Genomic DNA, 13,136 nt, shown 5'->3' on the forward strand with positions numbered 1-13,136 from the left:
CACCTGATCCTAAAGCTTTATTTTTGTGCCCTGTCTCCTGCGGAGCCGCTAATCCCCATGGTCCTGACGGAGTCCCCAGCATCCACTACGGACTACGAGAAATAGATTTATCGGTAAGTAAAATCTTATTTTTTTTTTTATGTTTAAGTACTGAACTATCGCTACTGCAACCCATCTGATGGCTTCACCTGAGACCTCAGATGCCAGTGCTGTTTGCAGATTTATTAACAGTAAATTCTGTATTGCTAGCATATCACATTGAATTTTACAATTGGGAACAAAACAGTAATAGAACAGTAAAATAAGACAAAGAGGTCAGAGGGCCCTGCTCAAAAACTTAAGGTGGCCACACACTTGTGCGATTTCTCCGAGGGAGAAGTCGCATAAGATTTCCCTTGAATCGCCCACCAGCTTCCCGGGCAGCAGCAATGATGTTTCATCCCAAACTTGCCTGCGGGTCCGATTTATCTATAGTGCAGTACTTGCGATCTCCGGATCCCATACGATGCACACAGGACCACGCATCGGAACGATCACAGGTAAAACGCATGCGATTTGCCAGTTTTCATCCGATTTATCGGCCAAAAACGTCAGAATCGGATGAAATCGGGCAAAATCGCACTAGTGTATGGGCAACTTTACACTCTGTAGCATCATAGATATTCACAAATCATGTTTATTACATAAGCACTCACAAAATAAACTAAATGAAATAGGTTTCCTTATTCATGCACCAGTTAAATAGTCCTGCACTGAGATCTGCTGTGAAGCTGTATGCCAGGACTCTGTTCATTTATTTCCGTGACTACGGCATTAATTATTTGTGTATAGTAGTCAAGGACTTGTAAAAAATGTGAAACATAATCCTGACAAGTGATGTTTTTTCGCAGGCCTGTTTGCAAAAACACATGGATCCGGGAACTTATCCCGGATCCAGTGTGTTTTCCCCCGAAAATTAGCCTTTTTTTTCGGGCAAAAAAACCTGTCTGCAATCGAATTGCCTGATAAAACCATCGGGCAAAAATGTGTACTAAAGACAATTTATCTGGCACAATTCAATTCCCCGTCTTTGCTTTTCTATCATGTTGTCAAAACACGTTTCCCCCCTCTCTGCAAAGTTGGCCTAACATTAGGGGTAATTCAGAGTTGATCGCAGCAGCAAAATTGTTAGCAGTTGGGCAAAACCATGGGGGTAATTCCAAGTTGATTGCAGCAGGAATTCTGTTAGCAATTGGGCAAAACCATGTGCACTGCAGGGGAGGCAGATATAACATGTGCAGAGAGAGTTAGATTTGGGTGTGGTGTGTTCAATCTGCAATCTAATTTGCAGTGTAAAAATAAAGCAGCCATGTTATATCTGCCTCCCCTGCAGTGCACATGGGGGGTCATTCCGAGTTGTTCGCTCGCAAGCTGCTTTTAGCAGCTTTGCACACGCTAAGCCGCCGCCTACTGGGAGTGAATCTTAGCTTATCAAAATTGCGACCGAAAGATTCGCAATATTGCGAAAAGACTTCTCTGTGCAGTTTCTGAGTAGCTCGAGACTTACTCTGCCAGTGCGATCAGTTCAGTGCTTGTCGTTCCTGGTTTGACGTCACAAACACACCCAGCGTTCGCCCAGACACTCCTCCGTTTCTCCAGCCACTCCCGCGTTTTTCCCAGAAACGGTAGCGTTTTTTCACACACTCCCATAAAACGGCCAGTTTCCGCCCAGAAACACCCACTTCCTGTCAATCACATTACGATCACCAGAACGAAGAAAAAACCTTGTAATGCCGTGAGTAAAATACCTACCTGCATAGCAAATTTACTTGGCGCAGTCGCACTGCGGACATTGCGCATGCGCATTAGCGACTAATCGCTCCGTTGCGAGAAAAAAATAACGAGCGAACAACTCGGAATGACCCCCATGGTTTTGCCCAACTGCTAACAAAATTCCTGCTGCGATCAACTTTATTTTTACACTGCAATTTATACCCCTTTTCCACCTGTAGCATGGGTCACAGCCGGGAGCCTGACACGGCTGCGGCCCGTGCTATAGCCCCCTTTCCCACAGCGCTCACCACCCCGGCATATTGCCGGCTTGGTGACGCTGCTAGTGACGCGGCAGGGGCGGCGCTGGGAGATCACATTCACTGTGAATGGGAGCCGTGTCGCCGCGACTTCAATTCACACTACACAGCTTACTGGGTTGAACACGTGTTCAACCCAGCAAGATACCCGGGCAGGATTCCCAGATCACTTGATCCGGGAATTTGCTGGGGAAGCCGTTTCCACTAGGGAAAAACACGGGTAAATGCGCGCCCCCGCGCATTTACCCGTGTTTTTAAAGGTAGTGGAAAATGGTTATTAGATTTCAGTTTGAATACACCCCTCCCAAATCTAACTCTCTCTGCACATGTTATATCTGCCCCCCCTGCAGTGCTCATGGTTTTGCCCAACTGCTAACAAATTTGCTGCTGCGATCAACTCTGAATTAGGCCCATTGCTCTGTGTCTTGTCCTAAAGTCGATCCTCATTTTACAGGGCAGAAAAAATGGACAACGTATAATCACAGCCAACATTGCTGTGAGACCATATCATACAGCCCACCAAGGACATTTGCAATCTGGTGGACCATTATGCAATAGATAGCACCTATTCTTGTGTATCAGTGTCCATTTCCCTATAGATTGTAAGCTTGCGAGCAGGGCCCTTCTACCTTTGTGTCTTTCTGTTATTACCCAGTTTTGTTTTATCAGCGTTGTTTCCAATTGTAAAGCGCAACGGAATTTGCTGCACTATATAAGAAACTTAAAAAATAAAATGATCTTAGGAAAAATTTCAGGTGATACAGGATACACAAAGATCTGCTGCTGATTCTCTCTAGAATGCTGTGCATATTAATAACATTACACCTACATGACAGGCACATATATAGTACCTACTTACAGTATACATTTCTTTGGGACAGTGGCTGAAACAAGAATTACTTTTGATTTTTACAAATGTATATATATTTGTTATTAAGTAATTAAGTGGAGAATGAAATAGTTTTTGGGTGCCTGTAAGTAATAGGCACCCAGTGGGCAGCTATTCAATTGTTTTTGGGTGCCTGTAAGTAATAGGCACCCAGTGGGCAGCTATTCAATTGTTTTTGAGTGCCTGTAAGTAATAGGCACCCAGTGGGCAGCTATTCAATTGTTTTTGGGTGCCTGTAAGTAATAGGCACCCAGTGGGCAGCTATTCAATTGTTTTTGGGTGCCTGTAAGTAATAGGCACCCAGTGGGCAGCTATTCAATTGTTTTGCCTATGGACGTGAATGCAGCGGGCTGCCAATATTTCTGCTCGCACGCTTCAGAGGTGGCGAGGAGAAATCTACTGGGCTTCTGGGAGGCCAAATTGCCAGTTCTGCATCCAGAATCAGTATGTGTTACCACCGTCTGTCAGAATCCCGGCTGGGACGCAGCGAGTCCCCTCGCGAGCTCGCTACACTCGCCACAGGTTATATTCCCACTCGGTTGGTGGCGTGGACCCACCAACAGAGTGGGAATACTCCATGGCTGTCGGGATTCCATCTGACGGCATTTCACCGACTGCTAGGATTCGGCGTCGGTCTCCTGATCGCCGGGATCCCGACAGTCGGTATTTAAACTGCATCCGATGCAGCCAGCCCAATACTTTACATGGGCTTAGCTGATTGGTTATTCCATTTTGTTACTAAGCAACCTCTACAGTCCTATAAGCTCATTGGGCAGAAGCAGTTCTTCTGCGTTCCCCCTGCTTGCCGTCTATAGTAATGGGCGTCTATCGGTGCTATTCAAATTTCTATTATGTCCTTGAGGATGTTGGGGACACCAAAAGAACCATGGGATATAGACGGATCCGCAGGAGACATGGGCACTTTAAGACTTTCAAAGGCGGCGTGACCTGGCTCCTCCCTCTATATCCCTCCCCAGACTCAGTTTAGAAAATGTGCCCTGCGAGATGGAGGCACTCGGGGGAGCTCTAATGGGCCCTACTCACTGGCCGACCCGCCGCCGAGCTGCCCGACGGCGGATACGGCCGACGAGCGACCCGGCGGCGGGGGGGCAGTGACGGGGGGAGTGAAGTTTCTTCACTCCCCCCGTCACGCGGCTGCATTGAAGTGCAGGCAAATATGGACGAGATCGTCCATATTGGCCTGCATGCACAGCCGACGGGAGACCAGCGATGAACGAGCGCGGGGACGCGCATCGTTCATCGCTGGAGTCTCCACACTGAAAGATATGAACGAGTTCTCGTTCATTTATGAACGAGATCGTTCATATCTTTCAAAAAATCGGCCAGTGTGTAGGGCCTATTAGAGTTTCTCTGAAAAGACTTAATGTTAGGTTTTTTATTTTGGGGAGATCTGCTGCCTACAGACTCCCTGCTTCGTGGGAAAGAGGGGAGAGCAGTCTAGACCCACTTCTAATGAGTTTCAGGGCTCTGCTGCTGCTGACAGGATGCCTTCAGCTCCTGAGGGGAGATGAACGCCGGGCTCTCCTGGATGCTCGCTCCCACAGCTTGCCGTCCCCCCTCTTCAAGCCAGAAGCCAGAAGACAGGTGAGTATGTGAGGAAAAGACATCTTCTCTTCAACAAAGACGGCATATAGAGGTACCGCGCAGCATGATTTGCTCAGTGCGCGCTAGGCTCCCGGACTGTACACACCGCTGGGTGCAGGGCGCTGGGGGGGCACCCTGGGGAGCTAAAAATACCTCATAAATAAGGCTGGCATATCTGTACAGTGCCCTGGCACTGCCCGCAAACCCCAGCCAGGATAAACATGTAAAAATAAGTGGGAAGAAGCGCGCCATGTTGGGGGCGGGGCTTCTTCCTCCAGGCTCACTCGGCGCCATTTCCTCTTCCAAGCAGCAGCGCTGGTCCTTCCTCACAGCAGACAAGTACCAGGGGCTATAAAAACAAGGGGGGGCAGATTATTTCTATACAGATATAAAGATATAAAGCGCTGCAGCTCTGTGACTCTTGAGGGTGTTTTCAGACCTGCACTTTGGCGTTGGGGTGTGAGCTGGCTCCTTTCCTTTTGTTCCCCCACAGGCTTTTCTTTGGGTGCTGTTAGGGAGACAACATGTCTGAGGCAGAATTTTCCTCTCAAGGGGATAATTTATTGGGGACACCAAATGTTCCTGCCGACGGCTGATTGGTTAACTGCTTTAAATGCTTTAAATGCTAATGTTACACTGTTAAATCAAAAGTTTACTGAATCTGACTCTCAACTGCAGATTTGGAAGACAAGGGTCACTGAAACGTAGTGTTGACCAATTAGATGACACAGATACCGACACGGACTCTGATACCGGTGCCGATTATGCTGACTCTGTATTAGATCCTAAATTGGCTAAGAGTATTCAATATATGATTGTGGCTGTCAAAGACATATTACGTATTGATGAGGACCCCTTTACACCAGAAACGAGGGTCCTTATTTACAAAGAAAAGAGACGCTTGGTTTCTTTTCCTCCTTGTTTTGAACTAAATGACCTTTTTGATGGCATTTGGAATACACCGGATAAGAAATTTCTCATTCCTAATAGAATCAAGGTGGCATACCCCTTTCCCGCAGCGGATAGGGATAAGTGGGAAATACCACCCACAGTAGACAAAGCCCTAGCACGCTTGTCTAAACAGGTAGCGCTCCCTGCGGCTCAGTCGACGACTCTTAAGGAGCCGGCTGATCGTAAGCAGGAGGCTACTTTAAAAGCTATATTTACTACCACGGGGAAGCAGCTTAGACTGCTTATTGCGTCAGCGTGGGTTAGTAGCGCCATTGAAAAATGGGCTGAAAGTTTATCTGCGGATTTAGATACTCTGGATAGGGATAGCATCCTAGTGACGCTTGGTTATATCAGGGACGCGGCTGCGTACTTGAAAGAGGCTGGAAGAGATGCTGGCCTCCTGGGGGCTAAGGCTAATGCTATGTCAATTGCGGCTAGGCGTGCGCTATGGACTCAATCAATGGAATGCTGACGCTGATTCCAAGAAAAATATTGAGTCCCTTCCCTTTAAGGGTGGGGAACTGTTTGGTAACGGCCTTACTGATTTAGTATCAGCGGCCACAGCGGGTAAATTACCTAATGCACCTGCGCAACAGAAGAAACCGCACTATCAAATGCAGTCCTTTCGGCCCAATAAATGTAGAAAAGGCCGAGGTAACTTCTTCCTCGCTACCAGAGGTAGAGGAAGAGGCAAGAGAACTCCCGCCTCCTCGAGTTCGCAAGAGCAGAAGTCCTCCCCGGCTTCCGCCAAATCCACCACATGACGCCGGGTATCCCTTACAGGAGACCACATCGGTGGGGGCACGTCTAAGGCTTTTCAGTCAGGTTTGGGTTCGCTCGGACCTGGACCCTTGGGTGTTACAAATTGTGACCCAAGGGTACAAACTGGAATTCCAAGACGTTCCCCATCGCCGTTTTTTCAAATCACCCTTACCAGTTTCGCTTCCAGACAGAGTTTTAGTCTGTGGAGCGATACAAAAATGATGTCAAAATCAGGTTGTGATCCCAGTCCCCCGGGCGCAACAAGGGGAAGGGTTTTATTCAAGCCTATTTGTAGTGCCGAAGCCGGATGGCTCGGTACGACCAATCCTCAACCTAAAATCTCTAAATTTTTACCTGAAGAAATTCAAATTCAAGATGGAGTCTCTCCGAGCGGTGATCTCCAGCCTGGAGGAGGGGGAATTCATGGTGTCTTTGGACATAAAGGATGCCTACCTTCATGTTCCCATTTATCCCCCTCATCAGAGTTATCTCTGGTTTGCAATCCAGGATACTCATTACCAATTTCAGACGTTGCCGTTTGGCCTGGCCACGGCTCCGAGGATTTTCACAAAAGTCATGGTAGAAATGATGGTTCTCCTCAGAAAAAGAGGAGTTACAATTATCCCGTACTTGGACGATCTCCTGATAAAGGCGAGGTCCAAGGAAAAACTGGTACAGGACATTACACTGTCTCTGTCGCTTCTACAACAGCACGGCTGGCTCTTGAACCTGCCGAAATCACACTTAATGTCAACAACCCGGTTGGCATTTTTGGGTATGATTCTGGACACGGTCCAGCTGAGAGTGTTCCTCCCTCCGGAGAAAGCACTGGAAATTCAGAGTTTGGTAAAACTCATTCTGAAACCGCCAACTGTCTCCATTCATCAATGCATTCGATTGCTGGGGAAGATGGTGGCGGCATACGAGGCCCTCCATTTCGGGAGGTTCCATGCCATAGTGTTTCAGTGGGACCTGTTGGACAAATGGTCCGGATCCCACCTTCATATGCACCGGAGGATAGTTCTATCCCCCAACACCAGAATCTCACTCCTGTGGTGGCTACACAGCTCTCACCTCTTAGAAGGACGCAGATTCGGGATCGAAGACTGGATCCTAGTGATGCAAGTCTCCGGGGTTGGGGAGCAGTCACACAAGGGGTGACCTTCCAAGGAAGATGGTCAAGTCAGGAAACTCTCTTCACATAAACGTGCTGGAGTTGAGGGCCATTTACAACGGCCTTCTACAAGCGGAGCATCTTCTTCGAAACCGGCCTGTCCTGATCCAATCGGACAATGTGACAGCAGTAGCGTACATAAACCGCCAAGGCGGCACAAAGAGCAGAACAGCAATGGCAGAAGCCACAAAGATTCTTCGCTGGGCAGAGACTCGGGTAAGCGCTCTGTCGGCAATTTTCCTTTCGGGAGTGGACAACTGGGAAGCAGACTTCCTCAGCAGACACGATCTACATCCAGGAGAGTGGAGCCTCCATCAGGAGGTCTTCTCCCTACTAAAGAATCTATGGGGGGTTCCCCACATAGACATGATGGCGTCCCGCCACAACAAAAAACTACTAAAGTATTGTTCCTGGTCCAGGGACCCTCAGGCGGCGGCAGTGGATGCACTGACATCACCTTGGGTGTATCCGTCGGTGTACGGTTTCCCTCCGCTTCCTCTCATTCCAAAGGTTCTGAGAATCCTAAGAAAATCACAGATTCCAGCGCTCCTTGTAGTTCCAGACTGGCCAAGGACAATTTGGTACCCGGGTCTTCAGGAGTTGTTAGTCGAAGATCCATGGCCTCTTCCTCTTCGCGAGGATCTGCTGCGGCAGGGGCCGTTCGTCTATCAAGACTTACAGCGGCTACGTTTGACGGCATGGTGGTTGAACGCCAGATTTTAGCCCGTACGGGTATTCCCACTCTTATCCTTGCTAGGAAGGGTGTGACGTCAAAACACTATCACTGTATTTGGAGGAAATATATTTCCTGGTGCGAGTCCAAGAAAGCTCCAGTGGAGAAGTTTGACCTTGGACGTTTTCTCCATTTTCTACAAAATGGAGTGGATGCGGGCCTTAAATTAGGCTCCATAAAAGTGCAGATTTCTGCTTTGTCAATTTTCTTTCAGAAACAATTGGCCTCACTTCCTGAGGTGCAGACCTTTGTAAAAGGGGTCCTTCACATCCAACCTCCTTTTGTGCCACCTTGGCACCTTAATGTGGTTTTGACATTCCTAAAATCACATTGGTTTGAACCTTTAAGTAAAGTGGAGTTGAAATTCCTCACTTGGAAGGTTGTCATTTTGTTAGCATTGGCATCCGCAAGGCGGGTGTCTGAATTGGCGGCCTTGTCTCACAAGAGCCCTTATTTGATCTTCCATGAAGATAGGGCAGAATTGAGAACTCAGCAACAATTTCTGCCAAAGGTGGTTTCCTCTTTTCATATTAACCAACCTATTGTGGTGCCAGTGGCTACTGGCACTTTGGCTGAAGAGAAGTGTCTGGATGTCGTCAGAGCTTTGAAAATTTATGTTGCCAGAACGGCTCCAGTTAGAAAAACAGAGTCTCTGTTTGTGCTATATGCTCCCAATAAACTTGGCTATTCTGCTTCCAAGCAGACCATTGCCCGCTGGATATGTCACACGATTCAGCAGGCTCATTCCACGGCAAGTTTGCCGTTACCTAAATCGGTAAAAGCCCATTCCACTAGGAAGGTGGGCTCGTCCTGGGCGGCTGCCCGGGTGTCTCGGCATTACAACTTTGACGAGCTGCTACTTGGTCGGGGTAAAACACGTTTGCTAAGTTTTACAAGTTTGATACCTTGGCCGATGAAGACCTAAAGTTTGGTCAATCGGTGCTGCAGAGTCATCCGCACTCTCCCTCCCGGTATAGAGCTTTGGTATAATCCCATGGTTCTTTTGGTGTCCCCAACATCCTCAAGGCCGTAATAGAAAACAGGATTTTAATACCTACCGGTAAATCCTTTTCTATAAGTCCGTAGAGGATGTTGGGCGCCCGTCCCAGTGCGTACTGTATCTGCAGTTTAGTTCTGGTTACACACAGGTTGTGTTATGGTTTCTTCAGCTTGTTGCTGAATTTTGTTCATGTCCGTTGGCATGTGTTCAGTTGAATGCCATGTTATTCGTCATGTTTATGGCGTGAGCTGGTATAATGCTCACCTTCTTGTTAATTCCTTTCCTCAAAATGTCCATCTCTCCGGGCACAGTTCCAAACTGAGTCTGGGGAGGGATATAGAGGGAGGAGCCAAGTCACGCCCCCTTTGAAAGTCTTAAAGTGCCCATGTCTCCTGCGGATCCGTCTATATCCCATGGTTCTTTTGGTGTCCCCAACATCCTCTACGGACTAATAGAAAAGGATTTACCGGTAGGTATTAAAATCCTGTTATTGCTCCGCTCAGACGCCCATTACCCGCTGCAGCCTCCGGATGTACGAGACAAAATGTATTTAAAGGGGGGCGCCTGGGTAGACCGGGAGCTGTCAGCCTCGTAAAATGCCAGTGGCGTCTGATTGGGGCAACAACTGAATAGCAACGATAGACGTTACTCAGTATAAATGCCAATTTGCCCGGGTGGGGGGGGGGGGGGGGGGTTGGCCTAGGCGCAGCAATTTAATCTGCCCCATCATGTGCAAATGTTGCTTTCAGTATGCTCATTTTCTAAATGAAATGAGAAGCCACACAACCTGCAATCAGACAGAAAAATGTACATTTAGAATTCATAGCGGCAGAAATGGTTTGCAGAGCAGACATGCTTCCTCCATGAAATTGACTCCCGGCCTGTGTTTCTCCAGGTACTAGGGCCCATGTGCTTTAGAATTTCCCCTCTTAGATCTTTTGCAGCAGCTGTCAGTGAATACCAATTTGTCACTGAGAGCAAGACTGGAGGATCTGCACACATTCCACCCCCCCCCCCCCCCCCCCACTCTGCTTGCACAAAGTTATAAATCTCATTCAAATGCATTTGTGAAAGTTAGTGAGGATGAAAACATTTCTACCAAAATTTACCTTCTGTAGTGTTATCGCTTCAACATGTAGATGAGAATGGCAGGAGTGGAGTCATGGAGACCGTGTCCAGTAACATCCAGTGAAGTGTATTCAATTGTTTGAAAAGTCAGTTGGGTGTCTGTTTTTTCCTATCTAATAGACAGGAAAAAAACAGACCCTCAACCGACTTTTCAAACAATTGAATTCCCCCCTGTGAATGACATAAAAGTTTTGCCAAGCAGCACCACAGGGATAAGTTCTGTGAATAACAACCACTAAAGGAGATCATTTACTAAAGTGTGTAAAGTTGTATCATTATCTGGGCTTCAAAACGGCTGCAAAGTTTTTGTAACAAATTTTAAGCTGAGTAAGTGATTTTATTTTATTATTCGGTTCAGGTTTGAAGCAGCCGAATTTCAGCGTTGGAAATTCGGAATCAATTATTAGTGAACTCTTGTATTTTTTGCAGTGCAAGTTTGTTATTGTTATAGAGACAAAAAATGACAGTGTAAGCCGGCTGTGCTGGGCGGTTGCAGAAAAAGTTGTATTCAGTTGTGTCGGAGTAATAGGTTCCCCGGCTGACAGCTGTAAGTGCAGCACATTAACTTGCTGTGGACACAGACTGTGTTTACTCATTCCATGCTTTTACAGCAGAAGAGCTTAAGGATATTTTAGTACTTAACCCTTGCGGCACTTCCAGGGTTCAAAATAAAATCTGACAGCAGCATGAGTCCCCTGACTGACAATACATTATTATTAAGATAAATAGAATGTGGAGATGGACAGCGAATTAACCCAACTTGTACCTCAAATTGTAGTTTGTGATGCATCAGTTTTTCTTATTACTTATTTTTTGTAATCAGACATATGTCTGCCCAGTTTGCACAACAAGCCAATGTTTTTCTTGTTCTACTGTTTCCTACACATGCTCATTCTGTTGGCTGCTCCGATATCCAGCTGCCTGTGTCAGAACTAGTGACAATACTGAGGCACAAAGAGACCAAGGAAGATATCCAATTAACCCCGGTAAAACATCGGGTCCAAATAACGTATGGTTTTCGCGATTATTCCAGATGTTTCACCGATTTTTTTTTTTTTTTTTTTTTACAGGCTATCCAAATTGATCGCTTGCAAAAAAAAATGCTCTTTCTCCCGAGAACACACAGGTTCACTGAAACCTGTGTGTTTTCAGTAGAAAAAGCCCCGTTTTTGCACGAAAATGGGGCTTTTTCAGGGGATTTGGTTTCGTCTGCCTGAGGCAAGTGAAATAAAATCCCCGATAAGCCGCGCCTCGTGCCAGCTTATCGGGGCTAATTAGATAGCCTTCGACTGGTAAATTACTAGGGCTAATTGGATATCCTCCGGAGGAAGAGGCAAACGCAGGTCCGTTTGCCTAGTGCGCATTGTACGTGCTCCGGAGTTAAAGGCATGCATGGTAATAAGCATTTCAGTCGCGAATGTGTAGGTGGAACGTGGCTGCTACCACGGTAGGCAATAGTCAGTGAGAGCGTGTTGGTGGAATTGAAGTTACGGAGACTTGGGTGTATTCACAAATATGCCTGTTTCCAAGGGCTAGTCCTGCAGGTCTGCTGCAAAGGCGCACTGATAATGATTGCGACTGTGAAACCAAGCATACGGATAGGGGCGGTACTGCCGTACCTCTCAGAGTAAAATGTGCATATTGTTCTGCGTACTCAATGGGGTCGATTCAATTCTGCAACAGATGAATAGCACCGGGAATTAGCTCCCGACGCTATTCAATTCAGCTAATGTTAAGTCGACGAATGCCCGTTCTCGCCGACTTACCAGGTCGTTTTGTCGGGAGAACGGGCATTCTCCGACTTAACTACCCGCGGCGATGCTGATTCCCGACAGAATCAGCCTCGCGCCGGCCGCGCGGCAGCACTTTTGTCGGTTTTCTTCTCTCACCCCTCGGGGATGAGAGAAAAATTCCCGACAATTGCGGGTAACTAGCAGCTGAATTGAATAGCGTCGGGAGCTAATTCCCGGCGCTATTCATCTGTTTTGCCGAATTGAATCGACCCCAATGAGGGAGAAGTTACGGTTGAATAGCATTCAACACTGTCCCAGTCCCTAAATGTGTTTGTGCCTCAGTGATGTAACCAGGCTGCACTCTGTTAAGCACCTAAGATGGCGGCCTCCACTCTGAGCAGCAGTGGGCAGACTGTTAAGAATTTCTACTCTGACCAATTAACCAAAAAGGACTCTTTCCCTGCGACAGTCAGGATTGTTATTGGAGGCAGAGATGGGATTTAAGTTCTGGCACAGAAGAGTGTTTCATTGATATATTTTGGGATTTATTATTTGCTTGTGGTGAAAATGTATTTGCTTAGTGCTTAACACAGGCCAAGCGCACATACACAAGGCCCTGTGTGTGATGTTCCGCCATGCTGAATTCTCTTACCTGTGCATTGTAGGGAGAAGAGACGACCGCACTGACTCTCGTTCTCCACCGAGAATCTGGATCCCTGGGATTTAATATTATTGGTGGCCGGTCGTGTGTGGTATGTTAATTGTTAAAATGTGTTTTCCTTTTCCTGTTGAGCATGGAGTGAATGTCTTGAAGCTAAAGTAACACAGGGCACATTGGTCTCTGTGGGAGAGTGTATACAGTACTCTCCGTGCCTAATGAAGGGAACGGGAATACAGGATCATTTGTATCTCAGAATGAGAACAGGAAAATATTCCCCCACATTCACTTTCACTAAGAAGTCACTCTATTCTAGATAATCAGCACATAACGTCCTGTCTGTGTCTATGTCTCTCTCAGTATATACTGTATATATCTGTTTATTAATCTACATCATATCTGTGTCATATGTATGTGTTATCTATTTCACATCT

The 13,136-nt window shown here is 46.9% G+C and overlaps 1 protein-coding gene across 2 annotated transcripts in view; it reads left to right on the top strand.

Moving 5' to 3' along the window:
• The window catches only part of PDZRN3 (PDZ domain containing ring finger 3), a 369,995-nt gene that overhangs the window by 15,672 nt on the left and 341,187 nt on the right, over positions 1-13,136 (top strand). The window contains exon 2 of one of the 2 annotated variants that reach the window (XM_063941027.1): positions 12,710-12,796. The exons of the other annotated variant lie outside the window; for it this stretch is intronic. Coding sequence (XP_063797097.1) covers positions 12,710-12,796 — 87 coding nt within the window. The remainder of the gene's footprint in view (positions 1-12,709; positions 12,797-13,136) is intronic. 2 annotated transcript variants of the gene reach the window in all.

Source organism: Pseudophryne corroboree, chromosome 9, assembly GCF_028390025.1.
Source record: "Pseudophryne corroboree isolate aPseCor3 chromosome 9, aPseCor3.hap2, whole genome shotgun sequence".
NCBI classification, from domain to species: domain Eukaryota; kingdom Metazoa; phylum Chordata; class Amphibia; order Anura; family Myobatrachidae; genus Pseudophryne; species Pseudophryne corroboree.